Raw genomic sequence first — 22,227 nt, forward strand, 5'->3', positions numbered from 1 at the left:
TACATAGATTTCATGGCCTCGCATGACAAGCACTGGACTTATTTTTCCTCACCCTTTTTTTACAGCTATTAAGAGACTTTAAATTACAAATATTTTTGTACATTCGAGATATGTTTAGAAACTGACAAGAGGTGAGAAATACGGCCCTCCTACAGGGCCTGTACATCCCCTAACTCGGAGCACAATACAGGGAAGAGAAACAAATCACATTTAAATACAAAACAAAAGTATCTGGGCCGTGACAACTCAAATAAACCTGACCCATGTCGAGTTGAAACAGGCGCCAAGATCTCTCCATGACCACTGCTGAACACTAGAATGGGACATTCTGACTTCCCTTCTCCTCACCAGTCACACACAGGTGTTGGCGTGTGTTTTGGTAGTGGCATGGCACATTGAATGCAACTCGTTTAAAAGCCTTACAATATATATTATAAAAGGGAAAATTCACATGAGAATAAAAATCTTAAAAGCTCTTCTTGAATGATAAAACACAATAGAATAACTACATGTGGCGCGACGGGAGGAGTGTCAGACAAGCAGTTGTAGCCCCCAAAAATCTAGGGCTAAAACTAAGCACCGGTTCATTAAGTCACAAGTCCTAAAGAATCAAGTCAAACCTTAAAGGGTTGAGAGCGGGTGTTATAAAAGTAGTGTCAGTTCCTGCCATGGAGGGTCAGTTCCTGCCATGGAGTGTCAGTTCCTGCCATGGAGTGTCAGTTCCTGCCATGGAGTGTCAGTTCCTGCCATGGAGGGTCAGTTCCTGCCATGGAGGGTCAGTTCCTGCCATGGAGGGTCAGTTCCTGCCATGGAGGGTCAGTTCCTGCCATGGAGGGTCAGTTCCTGCCATGGAGGGTCAGTTCCTGCCATGGAGGAACAATTACCATGTATATGTTAAGACCATATAATACTCACAATCAAATTAATTTAGAAGAACCATCAGACATTACTACATGATCAATGTAGAGACACTGTAGGTCCACAGCTTTGATTCTACCACAGATCGTGAAAACTGTCATGGGGGAGATAACTCATAGGATGGACAAAGAGAATGGAAATTCTGATAACATCAATCTTCACAGCATCTCACTGGATGACTCAATCCACTCCTCTTCAGGGTACTGCTTTCCTCAAACTGCTAGCAACTAAAACAGTGAATTGGAGCCAATTTGGAGGCCTGCTTTCCCTTACGTTTCCAACAGTGGAGCCAATTTGAACGCATCTGCATCAAATCAACAGTAGATGGAGACATTGACACAGCTTTGGTCAAGAAACGCCCCAAATATTTCCTTTATGTAGCGTTGACAAGGAAAGCCATATGAAATCAAACTAAGCGTCATTATTATTTCAACAGAGCAATTTGTATCTTAAAACATAAAATAATGAAAACGAAGAAGCTTCAGTTCATTTTGGGACACATCTGTGGCGTTACCATTTGCTCCATGGGGAAAGATTTCCCCACCATCTTGTCACGGAGGGCATTGAGAAGACGACCCCACTGGTTGTTCTTCCCTTGTGTTTAGTATGTTTCTTCACCAAGAGGACTTTCTTCCTTCCACATTCAGCACATCACTCAAGAAGAGTAGGCCGCTCCCCGCTCAATGTCCCAGAAAAGCTAACCAAATGGGGGCACCACACACCCAAGGTACTGGTGGCTGTCTTCAATACATACTGTCGGCCTATATCCCTTTTGAATCAAACTTGGCCTTTGCAGAATATCTACACTGAGTGTACAAAACATTAAGAACACCTGCTCTTTCCATTACATAAACTGACCAGGTGAATGCCATGATCCCTTATTGACGTCACTTGTAAATCCACTTCAAATTAGTGTAGATGAAGGGGAGGAGACAGGTTAAAGGAGGATTTTTAAGCCTCGAGACAACGGAGACATGGATTGAACGGAGTATGGTAATAGGTGCCAAGCGCACCGGCTTGAGTGGGTCAAGAACTGCAACGCTGATGGGTTTATTATGCTCAACTGTTTCCCGTGTGTATCAACAATGATCCACCACCCAAAGGACATCCAGCTAACTTGACAACTGTGGGAAGCATTGGGGTCAACATGGGCCTGCACCCCTGTGGAACGCGGTCAACACCTTGTAGAGTCCATGCCCCGACGAATTGATGCTGCTTTGGAGGGCAAAAGGGGGTGCAACTCGATATTAGGAAGGTGTTCCTAATGTTTTGTACACACAGTGTATATATTATATAAACCCCCCCCCCAACTGACCTCGGTTAAACACACTGTTAGTAACGGTTGGTTAGTGACAGCTTGCAAACAACAACTATCAAAACACTATTTAGAACACCTAGCACTAGAAAAACGAATCACCGCCCATTGATACATCGCATCAATGATCGTAGCAAACTAGGATCAATTCTGTCATGGTCTTTTTTTCATTATTTGACATTATCATTTGGAAATTCTGTGCAGTTTCTCAAGGATTGACTAAAGGCTGTCAAATTAAATCCTGTTTAACCTAACGATAAAATATAGGAGCAACAAGTTGACCCAAAGCAGCATAAATAGCATTCAGTGGTTTCAAGGTTTTTACCAAAGAAATTGGATGAAAGAACAAAACAGTTCTACTGAACTTCTGCTGGAGGTATAAAATAATCTTCTGCAATGGTGTCAAATCGTTCCCTTCATTATTTTCTCTCTACTTAACACATTTTTTAAAAATGGACAACATGTATGAGAGCACACAAACTGTAGATATCTGTAGATTCAGTCAACTTTCCCTTGCAAAGCACATAAAATAACAGTAGTAACACCTGCATTGACTAAGGATAAGGTCTCCTTTACTTGCTACCTCAATCCTCAACTCAAATTTACAAAATGGTCTTTATCTTTGACATTTACCATAGTTATATGCTTATTTGAACATCTTAGAAATGTGTGTGTTCATTCAATTGTAGCATTACATAATATACCTAATATTATTCAATTAATAAATAAAATTGTTTTTTGTTTATTTTCATGGTTGTACTCTGTGGTGGCTGAAACCATTCTCCCAGTGTGGTGGTGTCTTCCCTACCTACATGTCCTGTGCTTGTCCAACTATAGGCCAGCTGGGTGAAGAGTCACAATGGGACAGAGAGAGAGAGAGAATGAGGGAGATAGAAAACAGAGAGCGAGAGAAGATAGTTTTGGTGTATGAGACAGGGCCATGGCCTGTGTCTGGTGAGGATGAGAGGGGGAGGTCACTCTCCGGGCCTAGTCTGTGCCATTCTTGGGGGCATTTGGGTTGACCGGCTGCTGGCCATCCTTGCGTGGAGGCATCCTCTCGTTGACTTTGTCCAGGCTCTGCGCCTCCGCAAAGTCCTTGATCTTCCTCGTGGGAGAGAAGCCTTGAATAGCTGGAAGGAAGAGGAGGGGAAAATTAGAAATCAAAGGAAAAAATGGTTTGAATGCTTCAATTTGAAATGTTTGTGAAAGATATTTAGACATTTTTTTTAAGGATCTGCAATAAGGATCTTCAGGTAAAAACTGCAAAATTAACCTATGTGTTTTGCCTTTATTGTATGTCCTTAGTAAACTCCAGGTCCTTATGCTTACAAATGCAAGTAATAGCTGACCGTCCTTAGACAAACAGTGCAGACATACAACAGCTGTACGTACGGTGAATACACAGTCCTAGTACTGTTGACAAAACCACAGAACAAGCTACAGTACAACACCTCACAGTGAATGTGGGACTTACTGTAAAATTCCAAGTGCCAAGTAAAAACCACAAAGAAAACATGGGCAAACGAGAGATATACTGTAAGTAACTATTCAACAACAACAACATCAGTAAGGCAAAACATTTAGAATAAGAGGAAAATATGGACGTTTTACAGTTGACAATAGGAGAATGTGATCAATGACACTGCACTCATAGAAAACAGATCTGCAATTTTAAATAACATCTTAAGTTAGTTGGTTTGTTAATGAGAAATGTATCATTGCAAGGCAAACATTAGATGTGGTTGAAAGTGCACTACGCAGAAATCTGAAATTGCGAAAATTCTAATAGTCGCCTAATTTCCGTTTGATGGCAAAACAAGCAAGTATATTGTAGATAATCATTGTACCATCTGAACTGTTGTGAAATATCTCTTCCATAAACAAAAATATAGTATTTTCAGCTGATGTACAAAACCGAAGGTAAAACACGCAAAAAAAATAATAATCTGGAAGCCTAGATATAGGTCACCTAGAACAGATCTTCTTAGACTTGCTTTCAATGACAGATCCATAACTCACATTTTTATGTGAATTTGGTCAACTTGCCCAAAAAGTTACATGTTGCAGCTTTAATAGGTGGCTATAAATCAGGGGTCTCCCCAATCCGGCCAGCGGGTTATTTGAGTAAAAGAATGACAATTGAACTACATTCATACAGTTTCTTGACCATGTCCAGCTCGCTAATAATCACCTAAATGAAATTCAGACAGTCAGGGAGCATCGGAAATTCTAAAATCCATGGCTAGAGTATTTTCTTCAGAAAATTTTGACAGAGAGGAAATAAACTTTCAGTGCGGCCCTCCGGGACCTCGTTGAAGACCGAATGTGGGCCCCGGGCCAAGATGAGTTTGACACCCCTGCTATTAAACATGCTCTGACATCAACAAAATATATTTGGACAGAAACCAAACTACCTATTACTACTCCAAATGTGTATGCGATCAAAGAGTATCTGAATGCTAGAACAGTAACATGCCAACAGAAGCAGACGGTGAGAGAGTAGCAACAGCCAAGCAGCGTAACAGGATTAGACCCTGAATATATCCCTGGATAGCCAGGAGGAGGAAGGAGGTGCTCCCTAGGCTAGCAGAGTCTTAGCTGGCTTTGCTCAGGGACAAGCTGCCTGCAGCAGTGGCAAGGAATCTAGCTCCCACCCATGTGACCTCTGCCTACAGCTGTTTGTTAACAAGTCTCTGTTTCTCAACATGTCACTGTTTGGCCAAATGCCCGACTCTGTATCGGTATCTAGATCTGTAGCCTATCTGTGAAGACTGTGTTTAGGCTTTGCCCTTATGTTATCAATGGTCAACATAGTGTAATTAGGACCCAGGAACAATGTAACTATACAGTGCCTGTTGAGGTTCAAGCTAAAGTCCTTCCTGCCAAATGGACTGCCCACTGCATTTGAGTCCTATCATGCATGTACAGTAGTAGCAGGAACTGGTAATGCAAGAGCAGCAATTTTGCAAAGTGAAGTACACCAATCCATGGCAAAACTCACAAATCACACACACACAGTGAATGTACAACAATAACAAAATGAACATTTAAAAAGGGACAACAGGGGTGCATAAAGAATGAGGGCCCTGTTGGAAGGGTTAAAAGTAACAACACACTGAGGGAGGGATCCGGGGACCGCTTGCGTACCTTTTGCCTCCGCTGCCTCAGCGGCGGCTATGTAAATGTGAGTAGTGGTGAGAGGAGAAAAGTGAGTCATCAATGCAGAGAACCAGAGATCATCAACCACAGAACAGACAGTCCGAATCATCCAAACAACCAATCATAGATGAGATCCCCCCCATTATCAACATCACGATCAGAGAAAACACAGGCAGGCAGGAGAAAAACATCCCTGACAAACATAGGCGGTATAATAATAATTATAATAATATAGAATTAGGTTGCTGCTTACAGTGTATTCGGAAAGTATTCAGACCCCTTGACCTTCTCCACATTTTTCCCCCCTCATCAATCTACACACGCAATATCCCATAATGACAAAGCAAAAACAAGTTTTTAGAAAATTTAGCAAAAAACTAAATGATATATTACATTCACAGAAGTATTCAGACCCTTTACTCAGTACTTTGTTGAAGCACCTTTGGCAGCGATTACAGCCAAGTCTTCTTGAGTATGACGCTGCAAGTTTGGCACACCTGTATTTGGTGAGTTTTTCCAATTCTTCTCTGCAGATCCTCTCAAGCTCTGTCAGGTGTTTGATTGGGTTCAAGTCTGGGCTCTGGCTGGGCAATTCAGAGACATGTCCCAAAGCCACCCCTGCATAGTCTTGGCTGTGTGCTTTGGGTCATTGTCCTGTTGGATGGTGAACCTTCGCCCCAGTCTGAGGCTCTGAGCACTCTAGAGCAGGTTTTCATCAAGGATCTCTCTGTACTTTGCTCCGTATATATTTTCCTTGATCCTGACGAGTTTCTCAGTCCCTGTGGCTGAAACATATCCCCACAGCATGATGCTGCCACCATCATGCTTCACTGTAGGGATGGTGCCAGGTGTCCTAAAGACGTGACGCTTGGCATTTAGGCCAATCTTGGTTTCATCAGACCAGAGAATCTTGTTTCTCATGGTCTGAGAGTCTTTAGGTGCCCTTTGGCAAACTCCAAGCGGGCTGTCATGTGCCTTTTACTGAGTAGTGGCTTCCATCTGGCCACTCTACCATAAAGACCTGATTGGTGGAGTTCTGCAGAGATGGTTGTCCCTCTGAAAGGTTCTCCCATCTCCACAGAGGAACTCTGGAGCTCTGTCAGAGTGACCATTGGGTTCTTGATCACCTCCCTGACCAAAGCCCTTCTCCCCTGATTCCTCAGTTTGGCCGAGCAGCTCTAGGAAGAGTCTTGGTGGTTCCAAATGTCTTCCATTTAAGAATGATGGAGGCCACTGTCCCCTTGGGGACCTTCAATTCTTCAGACATTTTTGGGAACCCTTCCCCAGATCTGTGCCTCAACACAATCCTGTCTCTGAGCTCTACAGACAATTCCTTTGACCTCTGGCATGCACTGTCAACTGTAGGACCTTATATAGACAGGTGTGTGCCTGTCCAATCAATTGAAATTTACCACAGATGGACTCCAATCAAGTTGTAAAAACATCAAGGATGATCAATGGAAACAGGATGCACCTGAGATCAATTTAAAATCTCACAGCAAAGTGTCTGAATACTTGTGTAATTAACATATTTATTTGTATAATTTTTTTATACATTTGCAAAAATGTAAAAAAAAAAAAAATTCACTTTGTCATTATGGGGTACTGTTCGAGGAAACATTTTTTAAATCAATTTTAGAATTAGGCTTTAACGTAACAATAAGTGGAAAAAGTCAAGGGGTCTGAATACTTTCCAAATGCACTGTGTATAGTGGTGGAAAAAGTACCAATTGTCATACTTGAGAAAGACACTTTCATAAAAAATTACTCAAGTAAAAGTCACCTAGTAAATCACTACTTGAGTAAAGTCTAAAAGTATTTGGTTTTAAATACTTAATTATCAAAAGTAAATATAATTGATAAAATGTATAAATAATTTCAAATTCCTTATATTAAGCAAAACAGAAGGCACAATTTTCTTTTTTTCCTTCTTTTTTACAGATAGCTTGGGGCACACTCCAACACTCAAGACATAATTTACAAAAACAGCATTTGTGTTTAGTGAGTCCGCCAGATGAGAGGCAGTAGGGACGACCAGGGATGTTCTCTTGATAAGTGTGTGAATTAAACCATTTTCCTGTCCTGGAAATGTTTATCTTGCATATCCCACTCCCCCTGAGACATCCTCGGAGAGTGGGGTCACGGCCAGGGATCAGACATTATTGACGGCGATCCTGGAGCAATAAGTGCTAATTGCCTTGCTCAAGTGCAGAATGAGATTTTTCCTTGTTGGCTCTGGGATTCAATCCAGCAACCTTTCGGTTACTGGCCCAACGCTCCTAACCGCCAGGCTACCTGCCGCATCTACACATGTTATAAATGCTTCTAAAGGCTACTTACAGAGAGACCATACAATTCAAATACACCTCAAACTGTTTTAAGTGTGATAAAATCATCTGCATCCTTAATGGCACGTTATTCCTTTAGAGCCCATAGGGCTCTGGTCAAAATAAGTCCACTATTGGGAATAGAGTGTAATTAAGGACACACCTAGAGTGAGAGATGCCTGCTGGAGTCCTTAAGATGGTGCTTGCTGGTGTTAAAGAGCCATTGGGGCTTAGATGTGGGCAGACAAAGAGATGAGGGGGATTTTGCTGTGCAGTGAGCGCGCGCACACACACACACACACACACACACACACACACACACACACACACACACACACTTATATAGGGTTATTCTGGATCTTGTTATGGGAACCAAATCAATTGATGAAGTCTGCTGGGAGGAGAAGGGAACTGATTTCCTGTGAAGTCAATAAAGGCAGCTCACTACGTCTCACATTGTCATAATGAAGTGTGTTTAGGCTCAGTTTTCAAAAGGATGTGATGAAGACGGATGAGAACTGTGGGGAGATGACAGATTTAATCTTTCTATTTGAGGTGTTCTTAATGAGGTGCTTTGTTACTGGTGTCACTCACAGAATAACTGGTGGTGAATCTAGCTATAAGACCATCTTTCATTTGTTATAGTCATTCAGGCAGCGGGTAGCCTAGTGGATAGAGCAGGGGGGGGGGCAAAGTACAGCCCGCCGGGCACCGCAACCCGGCCCGCAAGACATCCCTTTTTCCCGCCCTAATTTCGTGGTATCTAATTGGTAGTTACAGGCTTGTCCCATCGCTGCAACTCTTGGGAGAGGCGAAGGTCGAGAGCGGTGCGTCCTCTGACACACGATCAAGCCAAGCCGCACTTCTTTACATGCCTGCTTAACCCGGAAGCCAGCCGTACCAACGTGTCGGAGGAAACACCGTGCACCTGGCGACCGTGTCAGCGTGCATGCGCCCAGCCCGCCACAGGAGTCGCTAGAACGCGATGGGACAAGGACCTCTCTGCCTGCCAAACCCTCTCCTAACCCGGACGACGCTGGGCCAATTGTGTGCCGCCTCATGGGTCTCCCAATCACGGCCAGCTGTGACACAGCCTAGGATCGAACTCTGGTCTTTAGTGATGCCTCAATCACTGCGGTGCAGTGCCTTAGACTGCTGTGCCACTCGGGTGGCCCCCGCAAATTGATTTAACAAACAATTAGTCCCTCAAAAAATGCGTCCCTCAAAATCAGTAACAGAAAAGTAGCTGGTTCTAATACCCAAGCTGACAATGTGGAATTTAAAAAAATGAAATACAAATACATTTATTTTTATTTTTATTGGTTGATGTACTCTTGAGCAAGGCAATTTCGATGCAGCTATCCGGTGTGTGTGACAATAAAACATCTTCGAAGGAGTGGAATAGAAATAGCTAGGCTAAGGCATTTCCCTTCTTAATTTGGCACGGCATGTTTTTAAAGAGCACTGCAGTCAAAACTGGACAGCGTATCCCTAAAATGTCACTAGAGTACTGCTAGGAAGCAGTGAAGAGAAACAACAAAACGGGATGTAATGAACCAGAACACACATCTGACTGGAGGGACTGACAGACACAGGGTGCGTCCCCTAAATGGCACCCTATTCTATATACAGTGCAATACCTTTGACCATTGCCTATAGGGCTCTAGTCAAAAGTCGTACACTCTATTGTGAATAGGATGCCATTTGGGACGCATACAGACAATGGCATTCTGGTGAAGGTCATGTCATGTGGTTTCCGTCCGAATGCTCACAGCTCTAACTCTATTCGCTACACCTCTGCCTCGCCTGGGAGGAGACCAGCCCCCAACCCCCAGCATTCCCTTCTCTCCTCCCTGCTGACAGACCAGGTCCTCCTGCACCGTGTGTGTGCATTCCCCCAGCTGGCTGAGCTGGTTGACCTTTAGCTGGGCTGGTTGACCACATCAGTGACAGGCCACTTTGGTCCAGCCCCCCTCCAACTGCCCGCCCGCCCACAGCTCAGTCTCCCTAACCTTCTACCCAACTAGTCTCGAAAACCTGGCCCTAGGCAACACAGTGACTAGGGTCTGGTTTCAATGACTTTTGGCAAAGAAGAACTACAACACTGCCTTCATTATTACTTTATCAGCTTTAATAAAATACTAAATAATAGCTAGCAAGATGGAGAACAAAGAGATTATTTTTTTAACGAGTGCATTAAGTGGCTAGTTCGTATTAAATAAAATTTGTCACATGCGCTGAATAGATCTTATAGTGAACTGCTGGGTAGCCATTTGACTAGATGGCACATCCGCTACCTTAACTAAAAGGCAGTGTATTTTAGGCAGTGACGTAGTTTCTCTATGCCAAGAGAGTCATTGAAACCATTCTCTGTTGCCTCGGGTCGGGTTTTCAAGACTACTACCCAAAGCGGACAGCTGGCTTGACACAGAGCCCCAAGCAGACAAAGTCTGCGTCCCATATGTAGGCTTCAGTGGCAGTGATAGTTTCCCTCTCGACTGCATAATTGAAAACGGAACACAGAGGAGCAGGGTCTATGATTTGTTTTCCATAATGAAATGTACAAATTTAAAAACGTTCAGTGAAGCGTACATCCTTCAGTTTACCGTGCGGTTGGGCTAAGCCTGTGTTAGCGCAGGGAGAACGGCAGTGTTAAATGACACCCCAAGGTCCTCTGTGGGGGTAGGGCATGGGGGACAGGGGGGCTTCAGAGAGAGAGAGAGAGAAAGACAGAGACAGCAGGGTGCGGGAGGAGAGGGGAGTTTGAGGGGGTGAGGAGGGGGAGAGAGACACGTACCGGTATGCAAGGTCTCTTTGCCCCCTGACAACACTCCTAGAGGCAGCGACCCAGTGGGGGTCAGTCCTTTGAGTGTCAGCACACTCTCACTCTCCTCCCTGAAGAAAGAGAGGGAGCGAGAGACACAAACACCTTAGAGATCTAACAAAGCTTTCAGTAACTAAACTCAGCAAAAAAAGAAACATCCCTTTTTCAGGACCCCGTCTTTCAAAGACAATTCGTAAAAATCCAAGTAACTTCACAGATCTTAATTGAAAAAGGTTTAAACACCGGTTCCTATGCTTGTTCAATGAACCATAAACACTTAATGAACATGCACCTGTGTAACAGTCGTTAAGACACTAACAGCTTAAAGACGGTAGGCAATTAAGGTAACCGTTATGAAAACATAGAGGACACTAAAGAAGCCTTCTACTGACTCTGAAAAACACCAGAAGAAAGATGCCCAGGGTCCCTGCTCATCTGCGTGAACGTGCCTTGGGCATGCTGTAAGGAGGCATGAGGACTGCAGATGTGGCCAGGGCAATAAATTGCAATGTCCGTACTGTGAGATGCCTAAGACAGCACTACAGGGCGACAGGACGGACAGCTGATCGTCCTCGCAGTGGCAGACCACATGTAACAACACCTACACAGGTGGGCACAAACCCACCGTCGCTGGACCAGACAGGACTGGCAAAAAGTGCTCTTCACAGACGAGTCACGGTTTTGTCTCACCAGGGGTGATGGTCGGATTTGCGTTTATCATCGAAGGGATGAGCGTTACACCGAGGCCTGTACTCTGGAGCTGGACCGATTTGGAGGGTCCGTCATGGTACGTCACAGCATCATCGGACTGAGTTTGTTGTCATTGCAGGCAATCTCAACGCTGTGCGTTACAGGGAAGACTCCCTCCTCCCTTATTCTGGTACCCTTCCTGGTCCTGACATGACCCTCCAGCATGACAATGCCACCAGCCATACTGCTCGTTCTGTGTGTGATTTCCTGCAAGACAGGAATGTCATTGTTCTTCCATGGCCAGCGAAGAGCCCGGATCTCAATCTCATTGAGCACATCTGGGACCTGTTGGATTGGAGGGTGAGGGCTAGGGCCACCCCCCCCAGAAATGTCCAGGAACTTGCAGGTGCCTTGGTGGAAGAGTGGGGTAACATCTCACAGCAAGAACTGGAAAATCTGGTGCAGTCCACGAGGAGATTACTTAATACAGCTGGTGGCCACACCAGATACTGACTGTTACGGTTGATTTTGACCCCCCCTTTGTTCAGGGTCACATTATTCCATTTCTGTTAGTCACATGTCTGTGGAACCTGTTCAGTTTATGTCTCAGTTGTTGAATCTTATGTTCATACAAATATTTACCCATGTTAAGTTTGCTGATAATAAACGCAGTTGACAGCGAGAGGACGTTTCTTTATTTGCTGAGTTTACATATGTTAAAACACTCATCATTTCTGCTCATACAGAGCTGTATAGCAGCAGCAGCATCCCATGATATCTCTGTATATGGGCCACTGTGAAAGACAGACTGCTCTATATAGAAATAGGCCTACTTCTAGAACAAACTTGAATTCTAGGATCTGTGCTGATCTACATATCTCCCTTTCCCCATTGCAGTTGTGTGGCAGGCTAAATCACAGAGACAGCATTAATCTGGAATCATGTCTAATGGCATTATGCAGCCTCACCGTGTGCTGCCTCGTGACTCACTGTTGCCTGTTCATTCATCCTTATCGAAAAGCAGCACTGTGTTTTCAAACACGAAGTCATTGTGCACTTTCAAATTGACTTCACTCATTTCATAAACTGGACTCATTCTAGTCTCAACTAAAAATAGACACTCCAGTCTATTCCCACCCCTCTCTGCTCCATTCACTCCAAGTCTGACTTTCCCTTTTCAGTATGGTTGAGTCCAAAATGGCAACCTATTCCCTGTATAGTGCACAACTTTTGACCAGAGCCCTATGGACCCTGGTCAAACGCAGTGCACTACATAGTGAATAGTGTGCCATTTAGGTCAGCATTTATGCTGTCGTGTGTGATGACGAGAAAGAGAGAGCGAAAGGCTTTTTCACCTGAGAACAGAGAAGACTCTGGCCATTTTCCCGATGGCTCGGATCTTGTTCCGGATCACCTCCTTGCGCACTGCTGGGATTCCACCATCTTCTCATAAAATACAACAATAAAATATTCTAAGCATTTGGTTGGGCATTGTAATGCGTTCTACTGCTTTAAATAGTCTGAACAACATAGAGCAGAGGAAGGTAAAAAAAATAAAAGTAAGGGAACAGAGGGAAGGAAGTAGAGGGGAATAGGAGGGAGCGGAGGAGAGGGAGCGGAGGAGAGGGAGCGGAGGAGAGAGGAGTAAAGGAGAGGAGAGTACTGTGGAATGTCGAGTTGAGCTCCATCAGATCTCTAGTGACTCCTGAGATGTTCTAGATGAACTCCAGACATGAGACTGTGTGTGTTTGTCTGACAGAGCTGTTATGACATGCTGTGGATGAACCGGCTGTCATGAAAAATTAAGCTACCAGCTTTACCTTCTTAACACTAGTGATAATGTGGAGTTAGGAGGGGTGCGTGCGGGGGTCTTAACGTGCCTCATTAAATTCTGGCTGTTCCTCTTACCTTCACACAGGTCGTCTCCTTCTGACATGAGTTCGTCATCTGAGCAGATGTTCAGCACATTCACCAGCATCTCTGTCACTGTGCGGAGAAGGGAGGTACCACCACAACTCAGCTAGCACCACCACCAAAACGCTCTTTGCTACATCTTTTAGGGTGCAGACCTAGTACTGTTTTTTTGTAGTTGCATTTTTAGCACCAAAACACACCCCTCTCATGCGAGAATTTTCCAATGCTCATTCCTGGAATTCTACTGGCACATTCTTAACTCTGACAAAAACACCGATATGGACAGGGAGCACATACATACCTTTCTCTCCGACAAAGGGCAGAGACCAGGTGAAGACGTCCATGAAGTTGGGCAGCCAGTAGGGGTGGGGGGAGCAGTTGAACTGCCGAATGTTCATCACATTGTTCTCATACTTTAATACAGCAGCTGGAAGTTGGAGTGAGATGTAAAGAACAAAAGAATGATCAAGTTAGCCATTCTGACTAACAAGACTAAATGTATCACTGACAAACAACACTAGCCAATTGTTGTCATATTTTGGGGACAGCCCAAGTGGACCTGGAGGGGCAGAAAGGTCAGAGGGACGGGAATCAAAATCCCAGATTTGTGAAACGTGACCCCCGTGGTTGTATGCCAGCCAGCAGACAACAGCTATAGACCCATTTCCCGGCCCGGTCATGAATAGTTGCCCACACGTGTGTATCAGAAAGTTTGTTTACATGGCAGGAGGATACGATCACATGCAACTTCAAATTCAGCTCGTGCAAGTCAACAAACACGTACTCAGATGGTTATCATCTACAACATCGCAGACGTCGTCAAAAGGGTTGATTACATCGCAAGCCAGCAACGCAAAGTAAAACATCACAAACAGAGCTAGATAAAGCCAGAAGAATAGTACACTTGTGGAACATAGCTATAGCCACCAGTCTTGCATGTTTTCATTGGTCTTCACTCACTCACTGGACGTTTGTCAAAGGTCCCGACATCAACGTTAGCTATCCTGTTACAGAGATGTTTGATGTAGGGATACGCGCCTCACTCGAACGCGACGTTTGATGGTAAACAGAAAATGGCTCTTTACAACAGCACAAAGGCACGTACTACACTATGCATATAACCCATCACAGTCTTGATATAAAGAGTACACACACACACACCTTTGTTGTTGTATACATCTAGGTAATTTGGTGCTGAGAAGATTGTAATTAATGAAGGAAAGCCTGTAGTCTGGCTTTTTCTGTACATCCGATACCTGGGAAGAGAGACAAAATGACCTTAAGTTTGAGAAATAAAATGGTGAAGAGAGAGCAACATTTTTTTTTGTAAGGCCATACAAATGTAATGCACTGTAACAACAGATGTGCTGCTTCACATTTCTCAAAATAGTAAAAAAAATAATAATTGTGTATATATATTAATATATTGAGCGATTCATTTAATTAATATGAATCGATTCTTTAAAAAAAATATTTTTGAGAAATCAAATAATTCGCTTTGCCATTGTAATAGGGTTCTGTTCAATCGAGGTGAATCAAATAATTTGTGAATCGCAAACGGTAAAAGGAAAACATGTTAGCTGTCGCCTTACAGATTGTTGTCGCTGCAAAAAAAAACATATTTTGTAGATATTTTAAGTTGATTTGGACATTTATGGAACATTGCACCAATAGATGCCAGAAGTCAGCCTGAGGTAAGCACTTCTTAGGTAAGATACAGTGTATATATATATATATATAGGGCCCTATAAAATCTGCAATATGGAAAAGGATGCCAAAACAGTCCATTCTAAAGGTTACCCTTAAAAAAAAAAACAACATGCCAATTAAATGTAGGCCTACCTTGCAGAATGATATCATGATGCTTGGGATCAAATCGGGTGCGCAATAGCCTTTATTTCTGTTAATAGTCACACAATGGTCTCTTGCTAGGAGGCAGTTCAATTATTTTTTATTTAACCTTTATTTAACTAGGCAAGTCAGTTAAGAACAAATTCGCATTTACAATGACGGCCTAGGAACAGTGGGTTAACTGCCTTGTTCAGGGGCAGAACGACAGATTTTTACCTCGTCAGCGCGGGGATTTCGATCTAGCAACATTTCAGTTACTGGCCCAACTCTCTAACCACTAGGCTACCTGCGTGGTTAGGGGAACCACTACATTCGCTGAAGAAAAAGGTTGTGCGCTTGCTTCAGCCGTCTTATTTGTATGGTAGTGGGAGACGTGTAGAACTCAAGCTAAATAGTTCAAGCAGAAACTGAAGCAGTTCAGTATAGTAAGAGTAAGTCTAATTAGTTTAGTAGACTGCCATCAGCAGCACATCAATTATTAAAAATGGTAGATCTATGCATCTGTGACTAAAACTGGGTTAGTGGATCTGTCATTCCAAAACCATTATACTATCATGATCCTCGCTATATGAGCAGCGTTACAATTCCCACCAAGAGGGTTTACCCTCTGGACTTTGACCCGGTTTTGATTCCCTGCCACGCCGTCTGCTACATTGGTGCAGAAGTGGGAAGACTGCCAGGAACACACGGCCAGGACGTACTAGGGTGCCGAGTAGTCAAAGCGCAGGGACGTGCCTCCCGTTCGGAGAAGGGCACTGTAGCGATGCTCGCTATATGAGCTACTTTATAATTCCCACCAATTAGATTTACCCTATTGGTGCGATGTGTAGGGTCTTTGCCTTTCACAGACAGCATCCCATGTTCTATTCCCTGCCCCTCCAGTCACTGCAATACCAAAAGGCTAAAATCTCTTGAGGTGTTGTCCTAAGATTGTTTAATATTATTACAAGGTGTACAACTTCTACATTTTTTAATATTATTATTATTTTTTTCCGCCTCACTTTAAATAAAGATCCGTTATACGGTTAAATGTATTACTCTGTAAACAGTGAAACTTACCCTGCATCCTGTGCTTCGTGTGCTCTAATTACCGACAGCAAGTTATTATTTATCAAAAAGTCACATACTGCCGGGTAACTGCAAGGCAAGAGAGAGAGAAAAACAGCCAATTAGAACAGCCAGTGGAGTGAGGTTAAAGCTGGACCTCACAGTCAGTCTTGGCAGCCATGTAGTGTGAGATATGACCGAAATTCTTTGAGGAACAGCGTGTGGCCATTAGAAGCATTTTCTGGCTGTTCTTTACTTTTGGAAATACATTTGGAATTCCTGTCAGTATCTTGCCCTCTGGCCCGCGAGGTAGGGAGGGTTTAATTGAACCACTGAGGCCAGAGCAGAACAGTGCCAAGGAGGGCTGTGGTATTTATGGACTCTTATAGCTGCTCCAGAGGCAGCCAGTAGGCCACAGCCACAGGAGAGCAGACCTGGTGTGAATCCCAAATGGCACCCTATTCCCTAAACAGTGTACTTCCTTGATCAGAGCTCTATGGGCCATAGCCGAAGGTAGTGCACTTTATAGGCAATAAGGTGCCATTTGGAAAGCAGCCCATCTATGTGGCTGACCGGCTTTTACTTGGGTTTCTACAATGACCCCACCAGCCTACTCCACCTCTCATCAAAGACTGCTCGGGCAATTAGCCAGACACCTGCATTTAGTTAGCGTGGCAAAAACCAATCAACAGCGGAAGGAGATATACAGTGCATTCGGAAAGTATTCAGACTCATTCACTTTTGTTACATTACAGCCTTATTCTAAAATGGACTAAATACTATTTTTCCCCTCATCAATCTACACACAATGCCGCATAATGACAAACCAAAAAGGTTTAAAAAACTGAAATACCTCCTTTACATAAGTATTCAGACCCTTGCTATGAGACTCGAAATTGAGTTCAGGTGCATCCTGTTTCCAATGATCATCCTTGAGTTGTTTCTACAACTTGATTGGAGTCCACCTGTGATAAATTCAATTAATTGGACAATATTTGGAAAGGCACACACCTGTCTATAAGGTCCCACACTTGACAGACAGTGCACATCAAAGCAAAAACCAAGCCATGAGGTGGAAGGAATTGTCTGTAGACCTCAGACAGGATTCTGTCGAGGCACAGATCTGGGGAATGGCACAAAAACATTTCTGCAGCATTGAAGGTCCCCAAGAACATAGAAGCCTCAATCATTCTTAAATTGAAGAAGCTTGGAACCGTCAACTCTTCCTAGAGCTGGACGCAAGGCTAAACTAAGCAATTGGGGAAGAAGAGCCTTGGTCGGTGAGGTGACCAAGAACCCTATGGTCACTCTGACAGAGCTCCTTCCAGAAGGACAACCCTCTCCAATCAGGCCTTTATGGTAGAGTGGCCAGACGGAAGCCACTCCTCAGTAAAAGGCACAGGACAGCGGACTTGGAGTTTGCCAGAAGGCATCGACATGACTCAGACCGTGGAAAACAAGATTATTTGGTCTGATGAAACCAAGCGTCATGCCTGGAGGAAACCAGGCACTGCTCATCACCTGACCAATACCATTCCTACGGTGAAGCATGGTGTTGGCAGTGTCATGCTGTGGGGATGTTTTACAGCGACAGGGACTGGGAGACTAATCAGGATCAAGGGAAAGATGAACAAGGCAAAGTACAGAGAGAACCTTGATGAAAACCTGTTCCAGAGCACTCAGGACCTCAGACTGGGGGGAGGTTTACCTTCCAACAGAACAACAACCCTAAGCACACAGTCAAGACAACGCAGGAGTGGATTCGGAACAGGTCTCTGAGCGCGGACTTGAACCCGATCGAACATCTCTGGAGAGACCTGAAAATAGCTGCTCCTCCTCCAACCTGACAGAGCTTGAGAGGATCTGCAGAGATGAATGGGAGAAATTCTCCAAATACAGGTGTGACAAGCTTGTAGCGTCATACCCAAGACGTCTCGAGGCTGTAATCGTTGCCAAAGGTGCTTCAACAAAGTACTGAGTAAAGGGTCTGAATACATATGTAAATGTGATCGTTTTTTTATTTTGAATACATTGAAAAAAATTATAAAAAACAGTTTTTGCTTTGTCATTAAGGGTATTGTGCGTAGATTAATGATGATTTTTGAAAATCAATTTTAGAATAAGGCTGTAACATAAAATGTGGAAAAAAATTCTGAATGCTAGTACTGCTAGGGAGGCAATGGACTGGCGCTTCCTAGGGTCAATACCTTACAGTACACTCCCAAACTGGACAGTACAGAGGCCTATACTTCAACTAACTAAAACACAGATCTATCCCTGGTGGGTCACCAGTAGCTCTTCAAGTAGCAAACCGTATTATTTTCAACTTATGGCCAGTATTATTGCCCATATAAGCGTCTTATGTAGCTGAACCTTGATATAGAGCAGGTAGCATACCTGAAAAAGTAGGAGCAGCCTCGAACAGAGTTGTGGTTGAAGTGTTCTGCTGTCTTCTCACTGCCGTAGTCCTCTCCTGGGTCAGCCCAGATCAGGTCACACATCGGTCCGAATGCTGGAGGCTCCTTAAACCTGTCTAACTGTGGAGCGCACACACACACGCACAGCACCATGCGTCAAAGAAAGTTGATTGATCACAGATTTTTTTTTTATCCACTAAACTCTGAAAAATAAAGAAACGTCCTCTCACTGTCAACTGTGTTTATTTTCAGCAAACTTAACATGTGTAAATATTTGTATGAACATAAGATTCAACAACAGACATAAACTGAACAAGTTCCACAGACATGTGACTAACATACATGGAATAATGTGTCCCTGAACAAAGGGGGGGTGAAAATGAACAGTAACAGTCAGTATCTGGTGTGGCCACCAGCTGTATTAAGTACGGCAGTGCATCTCCTCCTCATGGACTGCACCAAATTTGCCAGTTCTTGCTGTGACATGTTACCCCACTCTTCCACCAAGGCACCTGCAAGTTCCCGGATATTTCTGGGGGGGAATGGCCCTAGCCCTCACCCTCTGACCCAACAGGTCCCAGACATGCTCAATGGGATTGAGATCCGGACTCTTCGCTGGCCATGGCAGAACACTGACATTCCTGTCTTGCAGGATATCACGCACAGAAAGAGCAGTATGGCTGGTGGCATTGTCAAGTTGGAGGGTCACGTCAGGATGAGCCTGCAGGAAGGGTACCACATGAGAGAGGAGGATGTCTTCCCTGTAAAGCACAGCATTGTGATTGCCTGCAATGATAAGCTCAGTCCGATGATGCTGTGACACACCGCCATAGACCATGACGGACCCTCCACCTCCAAATCGACCCCACTCCAGAGTACAGGCCATGGTGTAACGCTCATTCCTTCGACAATAAACACAAATCCGACCATCACGCCTGGTGAGACAAAACCATGACTCGTTTGCAAAGAGCACTTTTATTTGAGGGCCTATAGGCCCTCAGTCCAGCCTCTCTCAGTCTGTTGCAGACAGTCTGAGCACTGATGGAGGGATTGTGCTTTCCTGGTGTAACTCGGGCAGTTGTTGTTGCCATCCTTTACCTGTCCCACGGGTGTGATGTTCGGATGTACCGATCCTGTGTAGGTGTTGTTACACGTGGCCTGCCACTACGAGGATGATCAGCTGTCAGTCCTGTCCCTCTGTAGCGCTGTCTTAGGCGTCTCACAGTACAGACATTGCAATTTATTGCCCTGGCCACATCTGCAGTCCTCATGCCTCCTTGCAGCATGCCTAAGGCACGTTCACACAGATGAACAGGGACCCTGAGCAACTTTCATTTGGTGTTTTTCAGAGTCAGTAGAAAGTCCTCTTCAGTGTCCTAAGTTCTCATAACGGTTACCTTAATTTCCTACCGTCTGTAAGCTGCTAGTGTCTTAACGACGTTCCACAGGTGCATGTTCATTAATGGTGTATGGTTCATTGAACAAGCATGGGAAACAGTGTTTAAACCCTTTACAATGAAGATCTATGAAGTTATTTGGATTTCTACGAATTATCTTTGAAAGACAGGGTGCTGAAAAAGGGGCTTTTCTTTTTTTGCTGAGTTTAAATTCATCCAAACTTAGTTTGTAGTCAAACACGGACTTACTTTCCTAATGTCGTCTAGGCAGTTGATTTCTGGTGAGAGCCCACCATGTACACACAGGAACTGTTGGTTGAGGAGAGCAGCGAGCGGCAGGCAGTCAAAGGCTTCCATGCAGGCATCGTACACGCGCTCTGAGTACTTGATCTTACCTAAACATGGAACAGGGGATTCACATAAGATATGGTTCACTATCGCTTTCAGAGCACATCTGCTTGCGCTTGCTAAACTCTTGATTAAATGAGGCAGTACCACTTCAATTGTAACCAAGGTCAAACTAAGCTTCACTACATGCCAGGTTTTATATATATTTTTTGAATACATTTTCGGGATAGGAAAACTATTTCAGTGTAAACTTTATGACTAAAATCATATATAATGTACGTAGAAAAGATAATAGACCTAGATACTGTGTACAAAACATTAGGAACACCTTCCTAATATTATGATTTTTTTGCCTTAAGAACAGCCTCAATTCGTCGAGCATGGACTCTAAGGTGTCGAAAGCGTTCCACAGGGATGCTGGCCCCGACTCCAATGCTTTCCACAAATGTGTCAAGTTGGCTGGATGTCCTTTGGCTGGTGGACCATTCTTGACACACAAACTCAAACCAGTGAGCCTGAATTCAGGAGTATAATGAGTATAATGTAGGGTTAGGGTTAGAGTATAGGGTTAGGGTTAGAGTAAAGGGTTAGGGTTATAAGGAGTATAATGTTTAAGCATTGAATTTCAGAAAATAAATTGCTTTAAAACTGCAACATTTTCTCTCAGCTCCATGGCAAAATGTGTAAAATTGCAAAAGGTTTGCTTTAAAAACACAGAAATGCTCTCCACAGCAAAGATGGGGGGCCTCAATAATTGGGGCTGACCATTGCCCCCACTCACCACCTAAGCCACTTTTTGATCCAGAAAAACCATGCATGCCAAAATAACTGCTAGGGAATCATCTCAATTAGCTATAGCCTGGGTTTTCAGAGGGTGCTGTTGTTTTTGTAACCTATATGGTGGTAACCTATATGTTTTCAACCACTAACTCCACAGTTACTTGCTACTTCGCAGGGGATGTCGTGTTCTCCTAGGTGATCCACACCATGTTTAAAACTTCAAAAGACAAGATAACCCATCCACCTGACAGGTGTGGCATATCAATAAACTGAATAAACAACATGATCATTGCACCTTGTGCTGGGGACAATAAAAGGCCACTCCAAAATGTGCAGTTTTGTCACACAACACAATGCCACAGATTGGCATGCTGACTGCAGGAATGTCTACAAGAGCGGTTGCCAGAGAATTGAATGTTCATTTCTTTACCAAAAGTCGCCTCCAACGTCATTTTAGAGAATTTGGTCCAACCCGCCACACAACCGCAGACCACGTGTAACCACGCCAGCCCAGGACCTTCACATCCGGCTTTCTTCACCTGCGGGATCGCCTGAGAACAGTCACCCGGACAGCCGATGAAACTGAGGAGTATTTCTGTCTGTAATAAAGCCCTTTTGTGGAGAAAAATGTATTCTGATTGGCTGTGCCGGGCTCCCACCCATGGCTGCACCCCTGCCCAGTCGTATGAAATCCATAGTTAGGACCTAATGAATTTATTTAAATTGATTGATTGATTTCCTTATATGAACTGTAACTCAGTAAAATCATAGAAATTGTTGCGTTTTTATTTTCACAAGACATCTCTGTGGCCAAGCTAGCAACCACACAATGCCAGTCAAAGACCAGGTAAAATGTTAACAACCAAAGAGGAACAAACTGCAAGATGGAGAGGTCCTCAACTGGCCAAAGCCTAATGATCCAGCAGACCCACCACCCTCGGATGAGATTGATGGTATAGACACCGACCCACCAGTTGAAGCAGAGGTCCAAGCAGCCATCAAGGCTATGAAGAGTGGCAAAGCACCAGGGATTCTCTCAACAGGCTGAGCTACTTAAAGCTGATGACAACACAGCTACCAAGGTGCTTACTGATCTCTTCAGCAAGATCTGGGAGCCACAAGACTGGAGAAAAGGCCTCATCTTTAAACTGACAAAGATCGGAAACTTCAGCGAATGTGACAACTGGCGAGTTAAAACACTTGTTTCCACCCACAGCAAAATCTTTGGTGGACATTCCTG

The 22,227-nt window shown here is 44.0% G+C and overlaps 1 protein-coding gene across 7 annotated transcripts in view; it reads right to left on the bottom strand.

The window, feature by feature from the left end:
* Nucleotides 1-2,099: 2,099 nt before the first annotated feature.
* ppp3cca (protein phosphatase 3, catalytic subunit, gamma isozyme, a) overlaps nucleotides 2,100-22,227 on the bottom strand; it is a 70,858-nt gene continuing 50,730 nt past the window's right edge. Inside the window, exons 5-14 of one of the 7 annotated variants that reach the window (XM_046346917.1) lie at nucleotides 20,109-20,254; nucleotides 18,443-18,582; nucleotides 16,058-16,135; nucleotides 14,309-14,403; nucleotides 13,449-13,574; nucleotides 13,142-13,219; nucleotides 12,589-12,676; nucleotides 10,517-10,614; nucleotides 5,381-5,407; nucleotides 3,088-3,363 (exon numbers count right to left, since the gene is read on the bottom strand). In XM_046346917.1, coding sequence (XP_046202873.1) covers nucleotides 3,221-3,363; nucleotides 5,381-5,407; nucleotides 10,517-10,614; nucleotides 12,589-12,676; nucleotides 13,142-13,219; nucleotides 13,449-13,574; nucleotides 14,309-14,403; nucleotides 16,058-16,135; nucleotides 18,443-18,582; nucleotides 20,109-20,254 — 1,019 coding nt within the window. In that variant the 3' untranslated portion in view covers nucleotides 3,088-3,220. Of the gene's footprint in view, nucleotides 3,364-5,380; nucleotides 5,408-10,516; nucleotides 10,615-12,588; nucleotides 12,680-13,141; nucleotides 13,220-13,448; nucleotides 13,575-14,308; nucleotides 14,404-16,057; nucleotides 16,136-18,442; nucleotides 18,583-20,108; nucleotides 20,255-22,227 lie in introns of all 7 variants that reach the window. The other 6 variants (XM_046346916.1, XM_046346918.1, XM_046346920.1 and 3 more) reach the window with 6 other exon arrangements.

The sequence above is a fragment of the Oncorhynchus gorbuscha genome, linkage group LG04 (genome assembly GCF_021184085.1).
Source record: "Oncorhynchus gorbuscha isolate QuinsamMale2020 ecotype Even-year linkage group LG04, OgorEven_v1.0, whole genome shotgun sequence".
In the NCBI taxonomy this organism is placed as follows: domain Eukaryota; kingdom Metazoa; phylum Chordata; class Actinopteri; order Salmoniformes; family Salmonidae; genus Oncorhynchus; species Oncorhynchus gorbuscha.